The sequence below is a fragment of the Agelaius phoeniceus genome, chromosome 2 (assembly GCF_051311805.1).
Source record: "Agelaius phoeniceus isolate bAgePho1 chromosome 2, bAgePho1.hap1, whole genome shotgun sequence".
Classification (NCBI taxonomy): domain Eukaryota; kingdom Metazoa; phylum Chordata; class Aves; order Passeriformes; family Icteridae; genus Agelaius; species Agelaius phoeniceus.
Window position 1 is genome coordinate 64,688,503 of NC_135266.1, and position 27,634 is coordinate 64,716,136.

General features: G+C 40.3%; 1 protein-coding gene across 1 annotated transcript; it reads right to left on the reverse strand.

Moving 5' to 3' along the window:
- Window positions 1-16,629: 16,629 nt before the first annotated feature.
- On the reverse strand, window positions 16,630-22,843 carry C2H13orf42 (chromosome 2 C13orf42 homolog). Its single transcript, XM_054654365.2, has 3 exons — window positions 21,443-22,843; window positions 18,614-18,761; window positions 16,630-17,788 (listed from the first exon to the last, which is right to left on the reverse strand). Exons 1-3 carry the CDS (start codon window positions 21,854-21,856, stop codon window positions 17,556-17,558), a joined length of 795 nt encoding a protein of 264 aa, XP_054510340.2. The 5' UTR covers window positions 21,857-22,843; the 3' UTR covers window positions 16,630-17,555.
- Window positions 22,844-27,634: the final 4,791 nt, after the last annotated feature.

Genomic DNA, 27,634 nt, shown 5'->3' on the forward strand with positions numbered 1-27,634 from the left:
GATGAAGAGCTGTAAAATTGCATATTTTCAATGAGCAATTTAACATGTCCTTGTATAAGTACCTTTTGTAAGCAAAAAGCAAGTGCAAAATAAACCATTACATCAATTATTTTGTGTCTGTGCATGAGTTACTAAATGACTTTGTGGTTATCCCTAGGCACATATACCAAAAAAGACAGAGTTTGTTTCTGAGTGCTTGTTTCTCTAAATTGTCAGTGAACTGACTACTTGGCTATGGTTAAATGCATGTTTTAGTGCATTATTGCTTTCTGAACTGAAAAGTTTTTCCTGCTGCAAAATTAGAGTCCCACAGCCTGATTGCAGCATTACACATGCATATCAACCTGAAGTGCAAATATGTTGACATTCACTGGAAATTGAAATCCTACTTGAATATCTACTGGTACACAGCATCTTTTCCAGAGCAAGAATCCAGTCATACCTCCCTGGCTGGGCTCGTCAGCCATGGGGCTCATGATCTCTTGGAGGCAGTTCTCATGCCAAGTGCAAGATTGGCTGCTCTTCACGCATGGCTGGTGATGGGGATTGTGAAGCCCCCAACCATCATCACCAACTGTTTCATCTGAACAGCAGGAGATTCTACAGTTAAGCAATGCTCAATCCCTGTGACCCATTAAAGTTAATGGTAAAGCTCCCATAGGGATAAAATGGACTCAGAAAATGTCCCAGTCTTAGGATGTGCTAGATGTTTCCATTGTCATTGAAGGTGTGGATGTCAGCCATTGAAAGAATAAGTACTTATCATTAACATGGACAAGCAATTTTTTAAATATAACTTCAAAAATTTCCCAATGACAAGATTTTAGATTGCCTTTTTATTTTCTTTACATATATGGGTGAAAGAGACATTCACAAGATCTGTAAAGTCTTATCTCAAAGAATTGAAAGGAATGAAAGACCTATTTACAAGACCTGATGTTTGAAGTTCTGAAGGAACTCTGTACAGCCCACATTTTCAGCCAGTTTCACTTCCTGTGATGATATCAGATTCTCTTGGGTTAGACAGAGGAAAGCTCATCATAAACCCAACCCAAACAAACAAAATACACACACAAAAGCGTCACCCACCAAAGAAAACAATAATGGAAACACTTACTTTATAAACTTGATGGACATTGCCAAATCAATCAAACTTGGAATACATTTAATTCATCATATCCACTGTTTGGAAGGGCTCCCAGACAGAATAGATATTTGTGATTGTCATAACATCATTGAAGAGTACTGTACAGGAATCAAATTCTCATGAGGAAGAACTCAGCTCCTAGATGTACATTTCCCCATAAAGGCTTCTATTCTTATTTGACTAAGTCAGCAATAGAATTTGACAACAGATTTCTGTAATTTGCCAAATTTCTATTAATTGGTTTGAAAGCTGAAGAAAAGCTTTCTGTAAGAATAGGAAAGATTCCCATCTTTCCCTGTTTGGTAGCTGAATTATGCTGATTGAAGTTAGGACATCTCCCTTCAGAGTTTCTTTTGACATCCCAGCCTGAGTATTCTAACATCCACAGCCATGTTGGACAGGATTTGGGTCACTTCTATTTTGCATCTGTTTATAGATTGGATTTGCCTGAAGAAGTGCAAGTGCCCAGAGCCACACAGGGCACCCCACTCTAAAGGCATAAATTTGCAGCATAAACTCCAAGTTCACCATCACCATTTTGTGCAGACATGCTGAAGCTAGGAATTCTAACACAAATAAACACACACACCGGGCAGTAAGTTATTGTGTGCTACGCAAGAAGCAGTCAGACACCTCTAGCTGTGCTGGCTAAAAAGATCTTGTTTGGTAGGTGTTGTACAGGACTTTGATGAGCTGGTATATTCCAGGCTGAAGATCAGAAAATACACACGCTAGAAATGCCCTCCTTTTCTGCTACAAACTATCTACTTTTACATCTACTTCTTCATAACAGGGTTCTCTTTTAAAAGGCTTTCTAGCAGTGGTATCAGGCATGAATTTATGATGCAACTCTCCTAGGTGGAGCTCCCAGGCAAGGCCTGTTCCTCATGTGCAGCCATCTGTTCCCCATCATCATAGCTGCAAGTGTCCCTGATGATGCTTGTATGCCCTGGATGTTGTAATTCATCGTCTGGAGAAAAAGAATACCTTGGAACTGCTCTGGTAAATGCACTGCTACAAAGGGAGCTGCAAAGTTTAAAACCATGCATATTAGGAGAAGGAGAGGACAAGGAAGAAACCTCCAAGGAAGGAACCAAGCTGATTCCTTAAGCTTCCTTAACCTAATGTGTTTTGGCAGGATGGCATACAGCACAGTCGCTGCCTTTTCAGCCTCCAAATTCTTGGATCTCTTCCATTCTTCCTCTCCAGATGGTTTGAAAGCTCTATCTCTGCCACTGGTTCATCACAAGAAGATTTTTTTTGCCACATCATGAGATACAGTGTCCGGGAGCTTCACCTTCAGCTCCTCTAGTTACACCAAGCGGCAAATCTTGAGGGAGCATAAGTGCATCCTACATAGCGTGGGGTCCACCCAGATCACCCAAGATTATCCTTTAAATGAAAGCATGTGCCAATGACACTATTAGCACACTCATTTTTCTCCTTCACACCTTCCCAACCCATGTGTGATAAAAACAATACAATCTAGCTACGCTTAATATTATTTAGGCACAACTATTAGAACTTATCCCAAGACTCCTTGGAAAGAAAGCTGAGGGAACAGGCTAGTATAAACAACTGAGGAAAGCCTCCTACAAAGGCTGAGGTACAGCTGTATCTTCAGCTCATCACACTTCCCACAGAGAGCTATACATCATTCATTGGAGACACTATTCTCTTTTTTCCACTATACTCTCTAGAAGTAGACGATCCAGCCTTATGGATCTGGCTGATGCACCTGGCCACAGAATAGAAGAAGACTGTATTTTGCCATCCAGGAAGAGCTCTGTGCACCCAAAAGGCTTTCTAGGAAACAAATCCTGTCCTTGCTGCCACCCTTTATCTCCAGTCCCTGCCCTGTGACACAATAAAAGCAGGACTTGTTTCATGGATGAGAATCAAAGACATTTGGAAGGTTTTCCAGACATTTTAATCAACAGCTGTAACTTTTATGGAGACATGGACAAGATGTTCCAAACAGAGAACAAAAGTAGAGGTAACCTCATTTGTAGTGATGCATTAACAAAAAGATTTTTTAATGTGTTCATTGGCAACTTCTCTTCATTCCCACTGAAGTCAGAGCTAAAGTTTTCACTGGGAGCTGCCATCACAATGTAAAGAAACAACAAAAAACCCCATATCATATCAGAAAATTATATTTAGAATCTCAGGTGCTTGGAAATGGAAGTTGCTTAATGAAAAAAAAAATCTCCAGAAAAGCTGATATTCCATATAATATTTGAGTTTATATAAAACATATATTCACAAAATCTTCAGTTGCCTAATCTTTTTGTTTGTTAGATTTTTGCTGTTCAGTTTTGTTGTGGGTTTTTTTTATCTTGTCCTCTCTCTGGTTTCTTCCACAAAGTTCTCTGTAAAAGAACATAAGACAAAATAGAGCCACCAGGATCATGGAGAGGATATTGAGAGGCATAAATGCTACTTAAAAAAAAAAAAAAGCCTTGCTGAAGGTTTTTAATGTCCTTCTGTTCTTTGTACCTTCAGAAACCTTCTTTATCTGTAATAAACTGGTACCAGAGCCTCAATTGATTAATAGAAAAATATTTTTATTTTCCACAAAACAAAATATCTTAACAAAACTGTTCTGTAAAACCTTCTCAATTTTTTTTCATAGGATAATTTTTATGTGAAAATAGAAAACAGTGGTTTATGGAGGCTGTAGTAAGTCCAGAAAACGAGTTTTGTGAAAATGGTGATAGAAAAAGATCCTTCACATAATAATGCAAACGTGTTTTTTTATTGCTATACAAAACTTCTTTGTATAACACTAGAGAGCTGCCTCTCTCCAGTGACTTGTGAGATGACTTTTTCTTCATTAGAAATATTCCCATGGACATAGAAAAGCAATACTTGCCAGTTCATGAGGTTTGGTAGAAATGGCAGTATTTTGGCTGCCACAGCCTATTGAAATTCTGTGGCTGACCAGTGGAATAGTTCAAAAAGGAGAAAAAGAAGCCAAAGACAGTCACCCAAAAACACTGAACTGTAGCACATCTGGGAATGTATACGAATATATACTGTACATGAATCCTGGCACATCTGGATCAACAGTCCTTCAAACTTGGATGTCTCCTTTAGCTGGTGTACCTGTATGTGCGTGTGCACTAACACTGCTGGTGGTAGTAGGCAGCCATCAGCAGTGCTTATCTAAAATCTGAGGAATTACCATTCTGACAAAGAATAAATAATTTCTTCCTCTCCATCATCATTCCAGACATCAATGTCCCTTCTGACAACAGCTATCAAAGATGTGTTGCATTCTTTTCACTTCAGACACTTCTCTGGAAAGCTAACAGGACCATTCTTGTCTCCTCCTCTAGTTCTATAAGCAATCACAGCAATTATATAACTGATGAAAAACCAACTTTCTTTCAGGACAAATATACACAAAATAATTGAAAGAAATGAAGGGCGATCCAGAATACATATTTTTCCTGAGAAGATAACCCAAACATAAGTTAAGCAAAAAGTCTACGACAACCAGAAGAAAATAAACTCACTGCATATCATGGTCTGGCTGCATTTAGACAAGAAAACTTCTCCCACCAAATCCAAACTCTGCAATCCCTGCATAAATCAATGACATCACCTTTGGTGACTCACTGCTTACAATATTTATATTCAGCAGGCTGTCTCCCTCGTGGGAAAGTGTCTGCACTGCTGAGACCCATAACTCATTCTGATCCTTGTATGGGAGATAAAGAGGATGTTCTCTCACCTTACCTTAATTTCACACACTCTGCACGATATCCCAGCAGGATTTCTTTTCTCCATTTCATGAAAATATTGAACAGAGCTTTGTCTGCTGTGAAGCTTCAGCTTATGCTGTCTAAGGAACAGCATAGAGAAGAACATGTGTGAGTGTGCACATGTTCCTGTGCATGACATGAATCATCTCAGTAGACTGTTTTAACATGATGCACTTAGATAACACAAAGGCTGAAAGATAAGCACTTACTAAACATGAGATGGCAGTGGTGCGTGCAAGATTAATTTTGCTTCAGTCTGTGAAAGGATGATGATGCATTCTTTCAATACATACTCATACACTTATTCTCAAATACTCTCTTGCACATTTTTGTTATGTTTTCCCATTATCCAAGCTGGTTGCCCCAGGCTCCCTTTATAGACAATAAGAAGAAACAAGCATTTCTCCAGTGCAATTCATCTCATCTGAAAATAGACATCCAAAATATGACAGCTGAATCACCCTTGAAAAATACCCTTCAATCATTTACACCTGTATAAAGTACAGTCACTTGCCTTGATTTGGCTCACAGGCAATTGCCTTGTGTGAATGGCAAGACAAAAGACAATCCAACTCATTCTTCCCCATCCCTCTTTAGACTTCAAGTCTATAATGTGTGTTATCGCTGAAATATTTCTGGTAGATGAAAAAAATGCCAAACTGGAAGAGAAAATTGTAAGCAATTTTCCTCATTTCTGTAAATCATTGAATGCACCTCATTACCTTTATGAAAGGCTCCATTTTCTAAATTTGTGTCTATTCTTGTTTTCCTCTTTGGGCTGTTAAGCTTCTGCAGCACAAGAAATACTACATGCTTCTTTCCCTTTTTGCACTCTTCTTCTTAATTAAAAATTTCCATCAGCACTCACCATTGAAGAACTCTGGCAACAGACTCTAGATGGCCCTATTTAAAAGCAGTCATAGCTGCATATTATGTCCTAATGATTAAAGTAAATTATTCTATGTCAAATCCTACCCAAATTTATTGATTAAACACATTTTCTCTTTTCTCTCTGGTTCAACCTACATTTTAGCTTTTACCTAGTACATCAACAGGAAAATTAAGGACATAATGTGCCTCATAAGGTAACAACTATAGCAAGATTTAATAATAATTTATATTCCTAGAGATTTGTAAAACCTAAAGAATCTTAGTCACGACATAATGATTCCAGATTCACACCAGAAGGACCAAATTCAACATCTGGATCATAATTTCATCCAGAGTAAAAAACTTCAAGTCATGAAGCTTCTGTGTGCATGTGCTAGGGCGGGGTGGGGGGTGGAGTGTGTGTGTGCAAGATGTGCCTTTCTGAAGTGGAAACACCAGGCAATTTTATGATTTTATTCATAAAATCTGGGAGAGAAAGTTGTGTCTCACACACCTAAATAAAAATTATAAACAAAAAAAATATGATGTTCATCTGACTCTTTAAATGTTACTGCAATTTTTTCTGCCTATGTTATTTATAGAGTATCTGTCACTGCATACACCAGCTGCATAGCCACTGCTATTTGGGTATGATCAAATTAAAGTCTTAGGACTAAGAGAGGTGGCCATTAAATTCTGGGGAGAAGTAGGAGGGGCCTGGAGCTGAAAAATGGGAGTACTTTCCATTATGAATTCCTGCATGTGACTACTCTTCCTCAGCAAGTGTCCTCTTCTCAGTTCTCCTCAAAGCAAGACCCTCAGGGCATGCCTGGTCAGGTGCAGTACGAGTGAGACAGCACTTCCCTGGCTTGACATCAGAAAGGCCTCCCCTGGCAAAAGAGCAGTGAAGAAGCATTGCTCTCTCTGTCCTCCTTTCCAGATGAAAAGATAGTACATTCATTCCAGAGAAGAACCTCCAAAGACCTACAGACGCTAAGAAAAGCTTGGATATAGAAGCTGCTGGTGGAATCACCATGCTACCTGTTTGACCTAGGAGATACATCTTGAGCAAAGATCAGGGAAATGAACTAACCTACTGGAATGAGGCATCCCCTTCCTTCTGCTTGTTTCATGGAGATTTCTATTTATATTTTGAGATATTGTTAATGAAAATCAAGGCTGGTTTGGGCAAGCCCCACAGAAGGTCTGCTTCTCACGCACACACGAGCTTTGGTTGTCTGCAGGGAGAAACAGGGAAGGCTGTTGATCTTGTGCAAGTGGGAATTCAGAGAACAAGGATTGCCTCTTCACACAGAGGTGCTGTGCTCCCCCTGTGCTGAGTGGTCATGTCCATATTTCCATCACTCTGTAGGAACAGCCTGTAGGACAGGCTTAAAGGCACCTGAAACTGAGCTCCATCTGAATGAGTGGACAGGGCCTGTGGAGTACTTAATTCCTGGAGGAGCTGTATAAACAGGTCAGCTGAATAACCACAGCCTTCACCTGATCCATTAACTAGATCTCCATCAACCTGGAGCTTAGACTTCTAACTCAGGTGTGGACACTGACACACAGGAGTCTGAACTTCCTAACAACTCAACACCTTGGTTTGACAGCAGGGTCTGCCAGGAGGCACTGGCATAGGTGTGCTCTCCAAGCCATAGAGAAGGAGCAAAATGTCTTTACTTACTGGCATGTGTCACTTGAATCAGTAACATCATCATACAGAGCACAAGTCATGAAGACATTTCTGATTCCTGCTGGGGTTCTGAAGAATATGGAGCACAATGATTCGGGTAACATACAGGCAAAATCATCCAATCCAGTTCCCTCTGAAAATGATCCTGCCAGTGATAGGGCTGGATACAGGGGAGACAGAAAGCAGGACAGCATTCTCTAAACTTCTTGATTTTATAAAAGCAATTTCCAAGGAAAAATAAAGAAATTGGCTCAATCCCTGTCAAGATGTCTTTGGCGTGATAGGCTGAGGGGAACACAGTGGGCATGAAAGGGTTCCTCCATGTTTTGTCCAGGAGGTATGATTCCTCAAACAGAAACACAAGTGGAAAAAGTAGCCATATGAGGAAAGAAAATGTAGTCCTTTAGCCTTATCTCTTTAGAAAGTCGTATCTCTTCTATCCTGTGTATTTTCAGCTCAGTGCAGAGCTCTCTTCTCCTCCTCTGTTGAGAAAGAAGATCATCGATGCCATAGATAAAAAACTACACAGGATCATCATTTATCAGAATATGTGTCCCTCTGCACCTTCTGCATCTGAGCAACTTCCAGAGGGTCCAGACAAGACCTTGATCCTGGCGTGTCAGATGCTACAAAAACCTGAGTAAGAAAGAGTCTCTGGCCCAGTGGGAGCAGGGAAAGCCTGAGAAGGAAAGGAAGATAGCATGAGTATATAGGAGTGGTTAACACTAAGATGTCAAAAGTAGAGTTTAGATTCCTAGTTTGAAATAAATAAATAGATGTCATTCTTATCTTCCTAGTGAAACTCCTGATAGACATAAGAGTTAGAGATAGTAGAAAGCAACCTGTCATGATTCCTTTATAGATCTTCAATACCAACAGTATAAAGCAGCCAGGAGTAAATTCAAATACCTTCCCAGTGCAGCTGCTGACATTGATTTAATTTTCACTTCTTTTCTGATTGCCCTGTAAGAATCTACAAAGCAGCATGAAAACTGCAGAGGGACACACAGAGGTATATTTAGGCTACAGTCAGGCTGAACTGCTCTGAGATGTCACACATGTTGCAAAGAAAAGATTCACAATTCATTTCATCTTCCTTTGGATTGCTAGAAGTCACGCATGTAGTCAGGGCTAATTGGCTAGAGCCCTTTATGGACCGTGAGAGAAAGGTATTTGAGAAGGTGATTCATCCTACCCATCCTACCCCTGAGATTAATATCCTGCATGAATGGCTATCAGCCTCTGGTGACTGCACAGGAGCTGGGCCATGGCTGGTGCTGGATGCACAAGTCCTTAGCTGGTAAGAGTCACTCCAGACAGATTGAAGAGGAGCCCACATACCCTGTCAAGAAGAGTTCGCACATCTGCAATTTTTTATACCTAATGGAAAATTCTTATATCAGTCAGTCCACTTTCTCTGCCTGCTCTTGTATTTTGGCTACACCTATCATTTAATTTTTTTCTTCCTGTTCTCCTGATATTAGTGCAATAAGCCACTACCAGAGAAATACAGTTACAGTGAGAGGTGAGGGACAGGGGTGGAGGGAAGGAGAAATAAAACACACTGCATGCAAAACCATTTCAGAGGCTGAGAGCAAAAAATCAGAGCACAAGCAGAACAGCCTGAATGTTTCTGGCGAGCTTGCAGGCACAACACAAGTAAACATCTGAAAGACAAAACTACTATCAGCTCAGCATAGAAAGCAAGCTGCCAGATCCAGAAAAAAATGAGAGTGAGGCCCAACTTAAGCATGTGTGTGCATGCTGAAAAGAGCCAGAAAATCACTACAAATGTCACCATCCACTCTGGTTTGATATACAGGCCCCAGAGGCCAAGAACTTGACTCTCAGGTCTTTTTTTTTGTGCAAACTGTGACATCTCAGACTCACATTAAGAGCTATCTATATGTTTTGGCTCAATATCTGCACCCAGTTATGTTGGTGGAAGGAACTTCAGATTCACACTAACCTAACAGAGTTTATTTTGCCATCTGTCTGTGTTTAGTCCTCATATTAATAATTAAGTCAAGCAATGTAGATTGGGATGGAAATTCCTTCCTGAGGACCAGGGCTGTGTTCTGTGCAAACCAACTAGCAGGCACTGAAACTCTTGTTTCAAAAATTACTGGCGAGAAACCTAACTACTCATTTTTACCTAAGTATCATCATTGTTAAGCTGTGCATTGCCATGGGCCTGTCATTTAAGATTTCTGCTGAATAAGAACACACCCCAAAAGTAATGAGCTCAGTTAATGCCACTATGAACTCATTGAGGATTTTTTTGAGCTGAAAATGTATTCTATGATCTATTAATGAAATCATCCTTCCTGTCAATGAACTGGGGCAGTGGAGGGACGAGTTGCATGAGTTTCCCAGTGGAGTGTTTCCCAGCCCATGCCACAGCACAGGGTGAGTTGTACAGAGTCCCCTTCCCTGGCTCAGGACGTTCTTCTGGTCAAGGCCATCTCCCCCAAAGGATTGCTGGCATTTGGTGTGGCATTGGCTCACAGCTTTCCTCCACCTAGGAGAGGGTGGAGGGTCCCCACTGAGCCAAGTGGGTCTCTGTCAGCTGTTTGCTGCCTCCTGACACAGGTTGGCCAAATGAAGGAGTCTGTTTTATCACACTCACCACGTGAAACCCAGAGAGGAAAGGTAAACCTGGCAATAGGTAAAGGCATTATTGATCTCATGGGCAAATGAATCTGTCACCACTGATGAGAGATATCTCTGCCCCTTCTGAGTTCTTTCCTGATTTACGCTGAGCACAAGTCACTCAACTTCTATGGGGATATGACTCAGCACTGAATTTTGGCACAAGCTCCTCAGAATTAATTATAATTGTGAATTGCAGAGCTGTTGGAGCCCCAAGTCTATTGATAATTCTTCTCACCACATAATCAGGTTTTAACTCCCTTTGACCCCATTACAAAAATCCTCATTTGGACCAGTACTTCTCTTCTGAAGGATAAAATGCATGTGTTTTTAGCAGGTTTCTTTGCCAAAGGTCTCTATAATGACATTTCAGACATGAATTGATAAATCCATACTAAAGGAAGGGAAAACACTCATATATTGTACCTCATGGAATAAAAAGGGAAAAACAGAGCTCATTAAATGCTAGTTAAAGCATGATGTCAAGCCCCTAAAAAAAAATAAAAACAGTGCCCTCATTTTTGTGTACATTCGTTTTTTTATAGTTCTGCTCATTTAGACCTCCAGTCCTAAATTCTTCATAACAATGATTCAAGTTTCCATAAAGAAAACAGTAAATTTTGAAGGAAGAGTGTGACTAAAGACAGCTACAAGAAAATAATCTCTGGGCAATTTGAATCTTTTTAGAACCAATATAACTGAACTATTGACAGAACAAAAAGAGGAAATTGATGGATCTCATAAAATTGGCATTTTCATCTGATATTCAAAGCTTGATGTTGGATTTTTGTTCTCTCACCTCATATTTTCATGTTAAACAGTGATTCTGGAAGAAGCTCACTAGGGTCAGACCGTCTGCTTGCTGCTTCTGCTCTGCTTTCTTTGCAGCAACCAACTTACACCTGCTCGTTACTGTTCTGGCACAGCAGATGTGATTTTCTTTTCTTCTTCATGTCTTCTTTTTTTTAATAGTATATCAGTTTTGAATGCCTCTTGCAAGAGCCCTCAGACATAGCTGTGTGAACATAAGAGCAGCAGGATTTCTCAAATTCACAAAGCATTTATATAAATTCTAAGTTTTTGAGTAACTGAACTTTGAGGAACATTGTCAACAAAATCTTTGGGTACAAATTAAATGGGAAGATCAGTAACAACCCCAGCTCTGCAGGTAGAGAGCAGCAAGGGCTGCAGAAATCTGACAGAGGTGTGGGACAGTCCTTTCTAACTCAGAATGACACAACCCCAGGGCTTAAAGCTAATAGGCTTACAGGCAGAAAGACTGGCCTAATTCTGTTCTTCTCATGAGTCTAATTTAATTCCTAGAAGTGAAGCTGTGTTTGCTCAAGCTTGGCTCCAGACCAGCTTTTCCAGAAGCAGTCAGGCCCCAGTGCATTTGTCAGAGTCACTTTACTCCCACTGATGCTAGTTACGTGCCTGTTGAAAATCCCGCTTAGGGTGAGTGCAAATCTTGCCCCAAGTGTACCCATTTAGGTTTATTCAACTGTAATTACAGGTCAGCTCTGCTAGCACCAGAGTCCTTCCACTGATCCTCTCACTTTCCTGGCACAGCAATGATCTGTATCCTTGATATGAGAGCGGTAAAATTAATTCTGCATATTGGAAACTGAAAAGTGAAGCTATTGAAGAGTAAGAATGCTATGAATCAGTTCTCTCAGTGAAGTGATACTAAAGCTAACTCTAACTTAGGAACAGCTTGTTTATTCTTGAGCAAGCCCCTTCCCCCCTTGCTGTTCCACACACAAATACCTGTATATGATGGCAGCATGTCTGTCAGTTCAAAAGGACTCAGTGTCACATCAAGCCACAACCCAGCACAGACTGAGAGCCTGCATGTGAGCAGTGCTGATGGGCCTCTTTAATGCAGGGAACCTTATTAGTCTGAATATTTTGAGACCACCGAGCCATCTAAATCTGCCATTGCTGATCTGTAGTCATAAGCAGCGCAAAGACATCTTCCCTTTTTTCCCCTTTAAATTAGTATTTTGGCATAAAATAGAGGGAAAAATTTATAGAAGTTTAGCTTTCATGCCCTAAATATAAACATACCCCTGGAAGACACAGCAGCAGCTGATGCAGGAGCAGGAGCAGGTTAGTTTTTGACTAACCAAACTGCTTGGATTAGTAAATTCTGGAATAACAGCATTACAAACCCCAAGAAGCTGGGAACCTCATATACTGATTCTCCTGGGCCTTGGAAGAAACTTCAGAATCAGATCAAAATCCTTAGCTCAGACCTATCTCAGGACTGAATTTCTGAATCTTAAATTCTCTGCTCATTATTTTTAATCCATCTTTGTATTTTTTGTACCTTAGAGTGCATTATTCCTAGCGATGACATTACTTTGTCCATTTGTTCCCAGCCACAGTCAAAGGAGGGTGGTCACTCTCTCAGCCATGATTTACTGAGGTCTCAGTGTCCCCTGTGATGTCATGGCCGTTTATAGCCTAAGGAAATCTCTCCCTGGAAAAGTAAACTCATTTAAAGAACTAATGATCATTGGAAACTGCCAAACAACTGCCTGGGAAATAAGGAGCCCAGAGGTGAATAACAGATACACACACTGACTGTCTCTTGATGAAGCAGGACAAAACTTCCCTTTTACTTTCGTCCTCAGTTCCCTTGTTCACAGAAATAGTAGGGTTGCAGAATAGCTAGGAATGAACTGCCACCGTGTGGCCAAATCACAATTTTAGCTACCTTTCTAGAAATCTTCAAGAGCTGATGCTGTAAGTGACAGTCCCCAGCACCTTGTGGAAGGTTTGTGCTCAATCACTTATTTTACTTTGGTGTCATGTGCTGTGTCTCCCTATCAGTGCCATTAACTTCTTGGTAAAGTGTTGCTTCCTTCTCAATATCACTTTTATTAGAGGGTGGAATACATCACTTTTAATTCCATAAATTCTTTTTCTATTTTCTCTAATAGCTTACCTCATCTTCTGTGAGGAGTCAGGGTAACACAGTCACTGAGTCATTCAGACGGTGATGCCTGGTCTTGCCTTATAAAAATGGACAATATTTTAATATGACAAGCCTAGTAGTAGAAAACTTGTCATCATGCACTAAATTGCGGCTAATCAAGCAATGGGCTTTAGCTTCTGCTTCTCAGTCTGGTCTGAAGCAGCTGGGCTCATTTGTCATGGTTTGCCCTCAAAATTCTTCCAGAACATTTTTCTACCTGTTAAACGCACAATAGTTAAACAGTCATTCCACCGACTTTATACAGCCTGTTTTCTCCTTACCATGGGCATCATTCAGAGCTACAGGCCCAAAAGTTGGCAAAACCCTCCTAAACAGAGCCTGCTGTGACTGGTCAGCTCCATGCTGCTTTCATCTTCTTGTGGGCCTGCCCCACCACCAAATCACAGGAGGCACTCTCCCAAATTTACCCAAGCAGAATGACAAACAGACCCAACAGCTGTGAAAATTTTCAAGACACCCACTAAGTGTGAATCTAATATTTTTAATACACCCCCTCAAAGCTGGAGCAGCAGATAGCCATGAATTTTTCTATGCATTACCTCTGAGGACTTCCTGCATTACTCAAGGCGATGCTGACACCTTCTGCCTTCATCGTAACTTTATGGAACTGCAAGATTCAAACCAGAGCTTGCAGCTTGTCCAGCTGCCAACTTTCCATTAGCTGCCTATACTTCTTCTATTTCTGCCAAAGACCCTTACGATTTCACCTCGCTTACATGCATTGTGATTACACTGAGTCGCTCAACACAAAAAGACAAAATTATTTTGAATCCTCCAGAACATGATTCCTTCAACAGACTTCACCTCTCTTCAGTTTCTGGATTCTTGCACACAGTGTCTTTAGTTTCTCAAAGACAGATGGGGATGTGGTGTCACAGAAATTTGTAGCCAGGGCCACTTCAGAGCTAGCACTCAGCAATGACACAGGCTAGAAGGACCTGACATATCCTAATACTTCAACTGAGCTGGATTTGAAACAACAAAATGTGAGATGTTTTTGCAAAGATCTTGCCTATTATTCCAGTGCACTCTGGGAAAGAGCTCTTGGGGATCACTGCTGCAGGGAACACTGACACACAGTGACCTTGATCGATAGAGCTCCTGGCTGATGCCCTTCATTACCACGGCCTGGGGGCATGACTCAGAGGGCTCACTAACAATCTCTTCAAAAGATCTAGGTCACTCAGAGCTCTGCCAGTCATGAACAACTCTTCTGTGTGATTGGCACTGTCAGAACACCTCTAGTAGCTGCTTAATTTCTAGGATGCTATGCCTGAAAATACCTGCAGGTTGCAGCAAGGTCATTTAGAGGGCATACCGTGACAGAGAGAATCCCTTCAGTGTCTATGCAGAGAGCTCTTCCTGCAAAGCCACGAGGGAATGATTCAGCCCAGATGGGAAGCACTTTTGTAGGGCAACCAACTGCTCCTGGAAGCTGTGTAGAAAGCTGCCTAGGATGAGCCAGTGCCAGGCAGGGGCAGGGTTCTGTCTTGGGGTAATACAGAGGGTGCTGCCATCCACACTAAATCCTTCTCTGAGGAGGCAGCTGACACTGGGGGTGGAGATGGTCCCCTTTCCTCTCTCCTGCTCCCTTTGTGCTTCGCTAGCTGCTCTAGCACAGGTAGCACAAGACCTTTGAACCCTCAGCTCCCATCTCTGGAGAGAGTGCCCTGAGATGCAGGGACTGCTCTCCATAGCTCTGTTGGAGCTGAGCCATGTTCAGTGAGGAGCATACAGGGGCTGATATGCTAGAAGAAGAAGGAAGGTGCCTGTATTCATGGGATAGGTGATAGAACATGTTCTCAGAGAAAAACTGGTTTATTTTACTTGCTTAATTAGAATTTCCTAAGATGATGACTGGCTTGAAGTGAACTTTAAGAAAAGAGGAAAAAAAATGACAGAATCCAAGTAGAAATTATAAATCTGATTTTCCCCCCCCCCTCCTTTGACTCTTATTCATAAAAGCGAACCCAAATTCACACTGAAGGTTTTCTGTGCTGGACAGCAGGGGGACCCTCACCCCCTATCACAACCAGATGATCAGAGATGTCTGTTTTACAAGGACAGACAAGAGGTTACAGGGAAGGACTGCTTTGCACATGCTGAAGCAGTCTGGTTCTGCACATCAAAATGCATTCTTAAAACAATAGCAAAGAGATCAGTTACTCCAATGCATAAAACCTTGGCACTACAAACATGAAACACAGCCCAGGGCAGAAAAACATTGGAATCCTTTTCTTCTTTCTTCTCATCAGTATTTTAATTATGCACATGCATAATTCTGTTGTAGTAACTCAAACAAGATGGTGAGATTTTCTGACAGCACCCATCCATGTTGCAGGTTCTAGTAGCAAAAAGATGCCCACACAGTCAGCAAAAATGTTCCTCGGCAACTTCAGTATGAAATTTTGTTTGGAGAGGAGTTTCAGGGTGACACAGTTGCCAAAAATGTACAGTTCTGAGCACTGTCCCCCTTCTCTCACACATACACAGAGCTGCAGCCTTGAGGCATGCCAGATCCTAGGGGTGTGTTTGGAACAAGCTGTGCTCTGGTTATCCCACCTGGCTGAGTGGAATTCCATGAATACATTCAGAGGCAGAATAGTTTAAAGGGCATTCAGCTCAGGGTGGACAGTACAGAACTGGGGAGGAACAAAGGCATCAATATAATATTGCACAATATAAAGGATACAGACTATTGTGAAAAGCACCAACAGCAGGGAGACAAAACCCAGACCTTAATTTAAACTCTTCTTGAATATGTATCAATTATGTTATTTAAACTGGTCATTTTCAAGAGGATGCAAACCAGGCCAAGAGCAACAAAAGCACCTCCAGAACTGAAGTGCTACAGAAACAATTCTTCCATCTGCTTCACAAACATCACTAGAAAAAGAATCAAAATGCTTTCATCAAACAGGAGATGCCAGCTCTGAATGGAGGAACATATGGTTTTTTGGCACTTTTCTATCTTATGACAGAAAGTGGCCTAGATCATTAAGTTCAGAGATATCCTGGCAACCCATGGCAGAGATGCCTTTTGAATAACTTAGTCCCAAGGACTGGGAACACAAATCAGCAAGAATTAACACCTACCAAATGTTCTGTGTGAGGGCACAAGGTTTATAGGGGTTTTCGTATATCAGATGGGCTATATTGATGGCCAGTGCCTTAGGAAATTTATCCAAGCCTGTGGACACAAAAACTACTGATCATAGAAACAAGGAAACACTAGCAAATCACCAGCTGGTCATACCAGTGCTGCCATGATCCATCTGTCATAGTCCAGCACCAGCTGAATGATGCCAGATGAAAAAAAAATCTGAGTAAGCAAAAGCTTGATCCCAAACACCTTAGCAAATTCTTAAGACAAAGTATGAGCTCTGACAGGCAGAGCATGGGTCTTATTAATTCCAAGTATCACATGGAATAAATATCCCCTCTAAGATGAAGAGAAACACATCTAGACTTCATTCATCCTAATATATTGTCTTTAATGATGGAATAGCAGAATTCCAAATATTTGGTAAAATCTAAAGGTGATGTGGTGGCTTTGTCTGCAAGTTCTCTTCTGCCCCTGAGAACAAGCTTTGCTCCAATCTATTCACAAAATGTTCTCCATGACTTTAAGCTTTTCTAGTGTACACTGGGGTGCCTAGATTCATTAGCTGGGTGTTAGATGAAAACTAGCATGTGGTGTAACCATATGAAACAAGTTGCATACATTTTTGCATACAGTGATTATTTTGATGCATCCAACAACAGAACCATTTCCAATAGCAAGCAGAGTACAAAACACACTGGAGCACACTATTACCCTAAACACAAGTTTCTAATGCTGATTCCCTCACTCCAGCTCTTTTCTGCTCATGCTGCAGACTGAGTGTATCTTGGTGCTGCTGTATACTCTCAGAACATAGAGTCAATGATGGCACTTACAAATTTTCACAAGCAACAGAAGGAGAAAATTCTGCTTCACTGCTCTGACATTGGAAACACCTCTGCAAAACCTCCAAAATATTTGCTGAATTCCTTGAACTGCTTTGCAGTACTGGAGTCAGAAGAAAAATTACTGCACCAGGCAATCTCTGAATCATTGCTTTCTGTAACAGCACTAGAAAAAAAGGCTTGTCAAGCTGGAGTTCCCCCCACCAAGCTGAATGACAAAGCAGTATTGTTAGGCACAGAAAATTTGAAGAGTTAAACCCTCATATGAGTCCAGCATTGGAATAGCCATGGCTTAAAATACGTCCCCTATGAAGAACTTTCAGTGACTGCACAGGTCACTTCTGGAGTGTAAGTGATGGATCAGTGGTAAAAAAAAAAAATTGAGGTCTTACATGCCCTATTTCATATATTCTGTCTTCAAGTGAAAAGGGAACAAAAAGGGAACATTCTTCTTTCAACATTCTTCTTTCAACATTCTTTCTTGTGTGTTTTAGGCTTAAATTTTAAAGTGCTGTATGCCCCTTCCACAGCTTTGGGCAGGTACATGGGATGCCTTTCCAGCCTTTTCCTAGAGCCAGTGGTTCTCCTCTGACTGTTTCTTTGGGATTGCTTAGCTGCTTGGGCAGCGTCTTGTGAGTATCTCCGGGGAGCACGAAGGATCCAGTTTGAATGCAAACTGTGTTCACTCGTACTGGTAGCAACTGAAAGACAGAAGATAATCTGGGATTAACCACTTGGCAGTGACATTTTTATCTGCACAGTGAGGGAACACAGCAAGGGTGCTGGCTGGGTCCTTCCTGGAGGCAAGATCAGGAGACAAACCTGGTTTCACTGCAGGATATCACTCGGGATGGGATTCATTTTATCTAGAATTTCAACACCTGCAGCATAAAATATGAATGTGAGAGCTAGTCCCTTCAAATATATTCCTTGGGTACTGCTAAAATGACCTGCTTCAGTTATTCACCTCAGCCTGAAGCAAAGGTGAGACATATCTATATCCCTCTGCTGATTATACAGGATGACCTTAAATTGGCACATCTTCATTTCTTTGGGCAATCCCGTTTTTTTCTGATGGAAACCTCCAGTTATTTAGCCTAATCATCAAATTACTTCTTTTTTAGTAGTTATAAAGGAGTCACCCAGTCATTTCTCAAAAAAAAAAAAAAAGGTGAAGAAAAAAATACATTTATACTTTCTATAATTCTCCAAAGACAGCTTAAGATACAAATGCAAGGGTGGAGTTCAGCTCTGAGCAGAAGGCAAGCACTATTCCAACCCTGCACGTGCTACATTTGCCATGTAATGACTGCACATAAAATAGTTGCACCCATTCAACAGGGAACAAGTGACATATCACTGTAATTTCACATATTGCATATAATGGTCCTAGATTTGGGAAGCAAAACTAGAGGACAACTGATTAATTAAATAAATTCATTAAACAAATGTGACATCACAATGCCTTTCCTTCCTCTACCCTCTGCACCCCAAAACCCATCATATTTGGCTGGTTTATACTGCACCATCAAAATCGACATCCACATTTGGCAGATCCACGTCGGGAACTCTCCGCCATCTCTCTGAGTCCAGGTCTGCAATCACTGAGTCAAAGAAGGCTATTGCTTCTCTTACATCTGAACTGGACTGTGGGCCTTTTCTTTCCATGGATGCCTGTTGATCAGACAAAGGAGAAAATAGTTAGCCAAGGGTTGGGCACAATGATTTCTTAATGAGCACACTCTATATGGAAGATGTGTTTGATGCCACACTTCAGGCTGTCAGAAAATAAACACAGTTCCAAACTACTCCACAGTGTAGAAATCAAAGAAAGCAGGGCAGCGGATATCTAACCAATATCCATCCTGTTGCATGTTCAACAACAAGTACCTTCCACTTGGGCACTACTGGCCAGGTGTTTTGAAATCCCTCGGAATCCATGTACCAGGCCATTTAATTGGGTGGCTAAATGACAGCTGGGTTTTATGACCAAATTTATTCTGCCTAGCACTAGGTTCCTAAGGAGAAACACATTAGAAATGTAGTCATGCAGGGCTCCTTCTGTAATTAATGCTGGGCTCCAGTAGCTTCAGAAGATGAGTCAGGCCTTAAGTAGGCTGAACCCTCCTCTGCAGCCAGCTCTTTCTCTCAGCTGAAAAGAGATTGAGGGGTAACTTTGTTACTAATATAAGCATCTTATTAAAATGCCTAGGTTAGGTGAAATTAATCCAGATCTAAATTGCTGAAGTCTTTTTGAAATTAAAAAGGATGGTGTGCGCTAAATTATGAGTCATTCAACACTGTGATAATTCCCACAGGAAAGGCACACAGTTTAAAATTAGGAGCCTGTCTTGATGAAAAAGGAAATGCCTATCTATAAATGCTGAAGCAGTCATAAAACCTGGGTTAGGGATTCTGAAGTACAAATGGGATGAATAATTCCTGCCAGGCTCTACCTAATGAAGGGACATATATTTTCCTTGCTAGTCCAAGTCAGGTATATTGTCAGGCTGCAATACCAGCTCGGAAAATTGCTACCCTGGGTTTCAATGAGACAAAAGGATGCGTGCCATGTCACACCTCTGAAGGACCAGCCTGTTCCCTGTTCTGTGGAGGCAGAGAGATGAACTAGCTGATTCCCCTCCTGACATTATGGGTTGATTGACATCCTGAGAAGTGTTAAAAGATAGCTGCTACCACACATCTACTGGAAATAGTGACTGTATTATGACTAAACTCTTATTGGTTAAAAGGCATTTTAAAGACATGCCAATGTGCTCCCCACATCTGACCCACCTCTCTTCTTTTCTTCCACTAGACACAAGTGGCACATTTTGAATCCATAGTGAAATCCCAGGACCCAGGGATCTTTGGATCAAAACTCCCATGGGGACAGGTTTGTCTGGACAAATTACCTTCCTATAAATCATGCAGCAGGTTAGAGAAAGAAGTGAATTCCCACTGATAGGTAATTTAATAAGAGCAGGTAGCCTGGGGCAAAACGATTCATGCCAGGTGATAACACAAACTTTGCAATCTGTGGACATAAAATGTGTTAGGAAGAATAGTCTGAATTGTGTAAAAGGCTTCTTGACCTCTCCCTAATTTTTGCAAAGCCAGAGGTGTGCAGCTGTGACTCTGCCATTTGTGTTGGCAAGAATACTCTGCTGGTGTTCCTGTCTGCTTCCAAGGGGATGGGTGATGGAGTGAGCATGCCAGTCACCACCAGGACTGTTCATACACAGGGCCAAAGTCAGATGACAGCATTCTTAGCCTCAGACTGTGGGAGATCCAATTGTTTGCCAAAAAACAAGTTAAGCTTTGGTGCTTTACTTAAGCAGTATTTTCAGCAGCACATCTCAGAAGTTCACAAACCATTCTGACACTCTGCTGTGACAGAACATCTAAATATGGCAGCAACATTATTTAACGTCAACCCGGCCTAATCAGTAATTTCAGCTCTACATCCCTTCTTCCCACCATCCCCATTATTATCCAGCTTAAAGACTGCACTGGATAACCTGTGAGCCTCCTGTTGAAGTCTTGTTTGCAGTCATGTTACCTAAACAGATCATCCCACTTGCTGCAGTCCTTTGTTTTGTCCTCACTGAATGAAGTCTAGAGTCAAAGTAACCACTGAACTGTTCAGTGACGTGTTAACTTATAAAGCTTTTATTTCTAGGATACATGGAAATAATCTGCACTAAAGATGATTTTTTAGTTTTGTATTTTCATTACAGTAAAGGGTTAAGAATTTCGCTGTCTAGAAATGACCCACCAACTTATTAATGAACAGAGAAAGGAAACCTTAAGAATTCCTCATGCCCCACATCCCATCTGTAGAGGTTGCACTGATGCTAAATGTAGCACTGACAAACTAACTGACCACTAAGAAAAAAAAATCCTCTTTGTTTCAGTGAATTTATAATTATTTTGTGTAAGTAATTTTGTCAATAATAAGACTGCCAGGAAATCCTGAGATTACTGCATTTGTCAGTCAAGCTGGACTTCACTAATCATAGTGAAGGATTCCAAGGTACTTAAGTAGATAATGTCAGAGCTTGCCCTTTCATTTCCAACATTTTCCATACTCTCACAACTTTTTCCTACTTTCTCTCTCCCAACATTTCCCCCCTCAAACAGAGACATATACATTTCTTTCTATGATCAGTCATTCATTCCTAATTTTACACTGCTTAGAAAGAATCTCAATGTATTTAGCAACACTTAAATTGATGCAAAAGAAAAATGACAACTGACTGAAAGCAGTAAGGAAGAAAATCAATACAGGTGACATAGCTTCGATGATTTTGTTGCTTAAGACTAAGTACATGGCAAAAGTTCTTGGAAATTACCTTAGAAGTCTCTTTGGAAGGAAGTGGAAGAAATAACTTTTTTCCAGTTTTGGATGATCTTGTGGATGCTGGAGAATCTGCAGCCATATGCATGGATTTCAAGTTATTGATGTTTTCAAGATATTTTTTCCTCAAGGCTAGCAGATCCTGGAGGTACTTCAGGCAGTCCTGAGTCTTAGAGTACATCCAGTCTCTGTCTTCCTCTTTTGGCTGAAAGCAAGAGTCGATGCTGGTTGTACTTCTGCATTTTTTTAGCGGTTCACTAACTTTTTCCTGCTCACCTCCAAGGACATACATGGAAGTGCTGCGGATCAGTCTCACTGCAGAACCAGCTCCATCACTGTAAGGAATGTCATCTGTCACGTTTCTTCGCTGGGAGTTGGGGTGAAATATAGAATGGATCTTTTTGAACATAATGTGTCACTTCCTCCCCTTTATACTTTTTCAGCTCCTTAATTTCACACTGGATCTGGCAATCAGCAGCAGTTACCTTTGCTCTCAGCAGACAAGAAAAATTGCCACTTACTGTTATGAGGAGGGGAAAAAAATCCCTATGGCTGCACCAATTGTTTTCAGTCTAACATTGTGAGAAGCATGATGGTAACACAGAAATGTCTTTTCTATTCCATTTCTGTCTGTGAAAGATCTTTGTCCTTTCCTCGGTTTAAAATATAGCTGAGGAGGTCAAAGAGCATGCTTTGACCTTTTGTTTGGTGTCTGGTCCCCATAAAAAGCATCAGCACGGAGGCAGGACTTCCCTCTCCCTCGATTCCTGCGCGCTCCTGGGTTCCCTGAGCGCCGGCTGCAGGCGGCCGGGGGCGCTGGCCGTGGTGCTGATCCGCTCCCGACCGCCCCGGGGGGATGCTCGGGAAGAGCCGGCTGGAATCGGCCTCCACAGGGCCAAAGTTTGCATGGAGAGGAATAGTTTCTGTCGAGTGGAGTCCAGGTGCTGAAAGAAGTGGCTCTGGGCTTCACCCGGCAGTAACCAGGAGATGGCTTCAGCTACCTGATAGCTCAGCGCTGCCAGGAACCCAGCGGATTCAGATGTCAGGCTCTGTTACACTCAATACAATGTCCTGTGTAAGGGATGCTGTAAAATAAAACACTCTTCCAAAGTACTCCTCTGGCAAAATGTTTCAGACAGAAACACAAGAATTTGTATCTTTCCACATTAGTTGTCCTCCTAGATTGGTGTAAGAACATTTAATACAGCGAGTTTGATGGTTGATTTTTGGCTGAAGGTACTGAGAAACTTTGACTTTTATTGGCATACTCGAGGCATGGCTAGTATTTGTGACTATGTGTCCACGTGATGTATGCTTTGGAGACAAGCAGATAGTGAACTGAGGCAATCAACAACAATTTAAAAGCAAGCAGACATGCCCCAAAGGGTTTTCAAAAGAGTTTGTTCAAAAGAGTTTTCACAGCTGATCCCACCCAAGCATTGACTGCTTGAGAAAAAATAATCATTTTCAAATCAAATAGATATCACCCTGCAAATACTACTGAGCAAATTTCTTCTAATGACTCTGGAGGAGCTAATTGGAGGCTGAGGCATCCCAAGATATGTAGGATCTCAACAGGAAAGATAGCTTGGCACATAAATTTGTGCCAATTGCTTTGGGAACTCTGAAAACTGGACACTAAACATCAACCACAACCATCTCAAATTGTTCCTTTTATTTATAGCTAAAGTTAGTATGTACTTATAACAACTAAGAATTGAGCAGAAACCACTTTTGCCACTTTTTCTGCCTTCTAATAGTAGAATTCCCATTGCAGCTGAAAGCAGCCTAGAGATTTTCCAAAATATAGTCAGCTGTTTGGTATCTAGTACTTGTATGGAGGTATTCCATTATCGATTCTCTCTAAAGGTCTACTCAATCCTCCAGATAACAGATAGAGTTGACTTTATGCTAGCACAGATCATTAGAACAGTGAAAAAAATATGAGCTTTCTCACCAGATTTACCTGTCTGAGATAGATAAAGTTTCGGGTCATCAATACTAACACATAAGAATAATAATAATAATAATTCCATCTACATATTGATTTCCTTTTCAGAGCAAAAGGCTGTAAGGGGGTTTTAATACACTGTCCTGAGTGGGGGAGATAAATATCTGTCACAGCCATTTCAGGTTTACTAAGTTAAGAAAATGAGATTTTTTTCCAGAATAACCCTGATAAAAATGTACATAGATTTGCTACATGGGATAATGATCTTTGTTTATAGACATGATACAATAGCAGTGAGCCTCAGAACACTCTAAGGCCTCTTAGTCAGAAAACCCATAAATCAAGATAATCAGTGAGAAATCAAGAAAATATTGATAAAGGCTTGAATCAATAAGGTCATTGGGAACTCCACTGAGAAACTGCTTATAGTATCAGACATTATCTTTCAATTGCAGATTGATTTATAAACGCACAGGGGCTTATAAAGACCCACAGGGCAAAGAAAAAACCAGAACCAGCCAATGAACCAGAAAACCCCCCAAGGTTCTGTTGATGAAATCACAGGAAAAGGTACACCTGTGAAGAGTAAATCTGATTATATGCACTGCATTTGAAAAACATTTCATATGGGCCATAGCTTTTCCTACCCTGCTTCAACTGAATATTAAAAACGTATGCTGACATCTCACTAATTAAAAAAAAAAATAAAAAAGCTTTCAGGCTCTTAAGAGAGTTCTCAATTTCAAACATGTTCATTCCCAATTTTTTTAAAAGCTTGCTGGGTAACATTCATTCTGTGCCAACATATGTGTCATTCCCATTGTTCATGGTGTTGTTAAAATAAAGAAGTATTAATAAATGCATGAAGCAATACAATAACTGCATTATATAATAGAATTTAATTTGCAGTCATAAAAGGTCGTTTACAATTATTTCAGACATGAATGTTTTATTCTATGCTTTGGTAATGGGCAGTGAGACAATCTTTCCTATTGTATATTAATTTGTTTTCTTCAGAGAATCTACTGTAATTTAAATAGCTCCATGGATTTAAAAATTTAAAGGATTAAATAAAGGATATACTCTACTTTGTTTTCTAAGAAGAGAAATGCCATTAGAAATGTTTTCTGAGGTATTTTCCTGTAAGACATTTGCTTTTAAATGTTTCCAGAGTAGTGTTTCATTTATTTATGTTTATACTCAAACTCTGTTTCCCATGCACCTGTAAGTGTCCCTTTTTAAGTAAATAACAGGGCAATTATAATTCAGCCACAACCACAGATCACAGGTCTCTTCCCCACAGTTACTGTTGTGGACTGAATATGCTACTGTTATCTAAGACAGCTGGAAACTAAAAGTGAGGGTCTTATTCAAGAATTATTTCCTTCTGCACAGACACTCATCAAATGCCAAATACAGCTAAGAAGAAAATTTAATTCTCTTAATTCAAAGTTCCAAATTTATGGACAGCTATTAAATCATAAATAAAGACCTCTCAAAGAAAGAGCTTGTGAGAAGCAGATCAAATAGACCAGACTCATCAAATAGACCACACTAAATATTTAATGGCATCTAAGATTACTGGCTTTGACAAGGCAATGCTCACACCTTGCTTGTTCATTTGGCTACTTGAATCTGACTTCATTTACTTAATGTTTTTTTGTTTCAAGTCACTTTTTTTCCTATTACTGTTTTCAACAAGTCTGTTTTCTTTGCAGCTACCAGTGATCTAAATTCCATTTAACAACACCCAATCACTTCTAAAATTGGTTTTTGTTGGTTTTTTTTTTTCTAGCCCTGGCATTCTGTCAGCTCCTGATCCGCTATGACTGGATAGGAAAGTCAAGTTAGAAAATCCAATATATGTGCTTTGTTTAACTAAATTAACTACACAGTTGGAAAAAAAACCCATAAAATCAAATGTACAGATAAATACACTTAAGCATTTTTATCAATAAGTTATTTGTCAAAATGCATTTTTTTCTCTTGAATAACATGCCAACATGCATACAAATCTCTTTACTTGATGGTTAAATTTCATCATGAATGATACAAAGGAATGTCAAATCATCCTGGAAACAAAGTTCTGATTTCAAACAAGAAAATCTTTGATAAACTGTAGATGTCAGCGTATTCTTTTTTTTATAAATTCTTTTTTTTTTAATCAAAGTTTTATCAATCTATTGTATCATATCAGTTAGAATAATACATTTTATTCTATTTAAAAATTTAAATGAGAACACTTTCTTTGCTTTTAAAGAAAAAAAAGTTCCACACATAAAATATGTGAGTGGATAGCAAAGTTACTGAGGCTTGTGCTATTTTAGCTAGTTCAGAAATTAGAGCACAGTTGTCAGCCTCTGGTGAACTCTTCCATGTCTATGTAGCTGCATAAAAAGTAGATTCTTTGGACAGAGCTAATTGAGAGAGTCCAAAACAGAGGACAACAAAGTAAGAAATTCATAACAGCAAGAATCAACACTTTGCTCCCTAGTCCCTGACTATTTCATATATTCCATTGAAGCTCTGCAAAGACACACACACACACACACACACACACACACACACACACACACACACACACAACCTGTTAAATATTTAAGAGAAAGACAACAAATGCCTGAGCATGCTGTGACCACAGCTCAGTTCTAAAAAAAATTAGCATCCCTGGCTGCATATGGCAGTAGTTATGACACTTAGTGGTTCGAAGATCACACATACTTTAAAATATGAGCTGGTGGTGCATTTCCAAATCCTAAATCAGGTGCTGATCAGCAGTGCTTTTGGAGGTTGGCAGGAAACATCCATCATTAGAGGTGCAATAGCACTGGTTCCTACCTTTCACTGACTAAAAGTGAAGATGGAAGAAGAACTGACCTTGTTACAAAGCAAAGAAGAATCCTCAAGAATGGTTATATCTGCTCTTTCAGCCCACAGAGGTAACAGGGCATTCTGCCTTCCTAAAACTGCAGTCAGGAACTGCTTGATATTGTTCCTCTTTTGGGAAGTTCACAAAATATGGGAAAGGAGATAAATTCTGATACCATGCATTTCAAACATCTATGACTGCTTCTTTGAGGCATTAAAGTGGAGAAATCAGTTTCTCGAGATTGAAGATAGAGATTTTCATTTGAGTTGATTCAGAGGAAAATGCAGTGAAATCTCTTTGTTGCCCACCTGTCAATCTTGATTTTTAATGGTACATGCTTGAGCCGTGTCAGACAACACTAACCTGTCAAAACAGCTGAGTCACAACATTGACTCTCCTAACAGAAGACAAATAGGTTTTTTGTAAATCTGGAACATCAACTTTCCATCTAACCTAAATTTTAATCAAAGTATTACCATTTGACTTAGAAGGCATATACTCTCCTTAAATTTTTGCCACATGAAAAATTTCATTCATTGATCAGGTTTTGTTGCAGCATAAGCACAGCCTGGTACCAACAAAAGCAGTGACTGCATTCCTACCAGGCATGAGAAAATAAAGAAATGCTGATTCATGTGCAGTAACATGTATGGAAAATTATTACACAAATGAGATATCAATCCTTTTAAAAAAAAAAAGATTATTATGATGATAATAATAATGTTGTTGGGGAAATTTTTGCATATACTCTGTAACAAAGCAAAAAGATGAACACTAGTGAAACACAACCTACTTTAGACCTATGTCTACAGCTGTTGCTTGGCAGCCTTTTCAGAGGGTGAGAGGTTACCACACTTATCCCCTGCTGTATCTAGCCTCCTCCTTCCTTTTGTTTCCTCAAACAACCATGCTATCATTAAAAACTCCATCTCTTTGACAAGCTTGACAAGGGAACTTTGTCTTGTCTTCTGTCACACGGGGTCAAGGGAACAACCAGTTGGCCTTGCTTGTTTTGTTGGAGGAATTCATGTCCTTTTAGTGGAAACTCTGTCAGGACCTTTCAGATCTTTGTTAGTCTTTGTTGAATTAGATATTGTCTCGCCTCTTGAGTCCTTTGTTCCCAAGATGGCTGAAGAATTATTGTGATGTCCAGCTTGTTGCCTGTCACATCCATCAACCATTGATGGAGTCTTTGGCAGGTGAATGTGATAAATAGCCAAAATTCCTTCATGATAGCTCAATGAGGAATGGAGGTTGTAAGCAGCAGTTCTTCAAACTGGTTTATAAAACACAGACATTTAAATGACCTGTCTGTCTTGATCTCTAACTGGATCATCTGTTACTCATTCCAGTTAAATTCTAATACA

Bases quoted from the DNA above. Each gene is read 5' to 3' on its own strand.
- C2H13orf42 (XM_054654365.2), bottom strand. From the start codon at position 21,856: ATGTTCAAAAAGATCCATTCTATATTTCACCCCAACTCCCAGCGAAGA. The intron at 18,762-21,442 runs GTAATTTCCAAG...TCTGATCAACAG, and splicing joins CTTCCAAAGAGACTTCTAAG to GCATCCATGGAAAGAAAAGG. The intron at 17,789-18,613 runs GTGCAGTATAAA...TCTGTCTTTCAG, and splicing joins TGTGGATGTCGATTTTGATG to TTGCTACCAGTACGAGTGAA.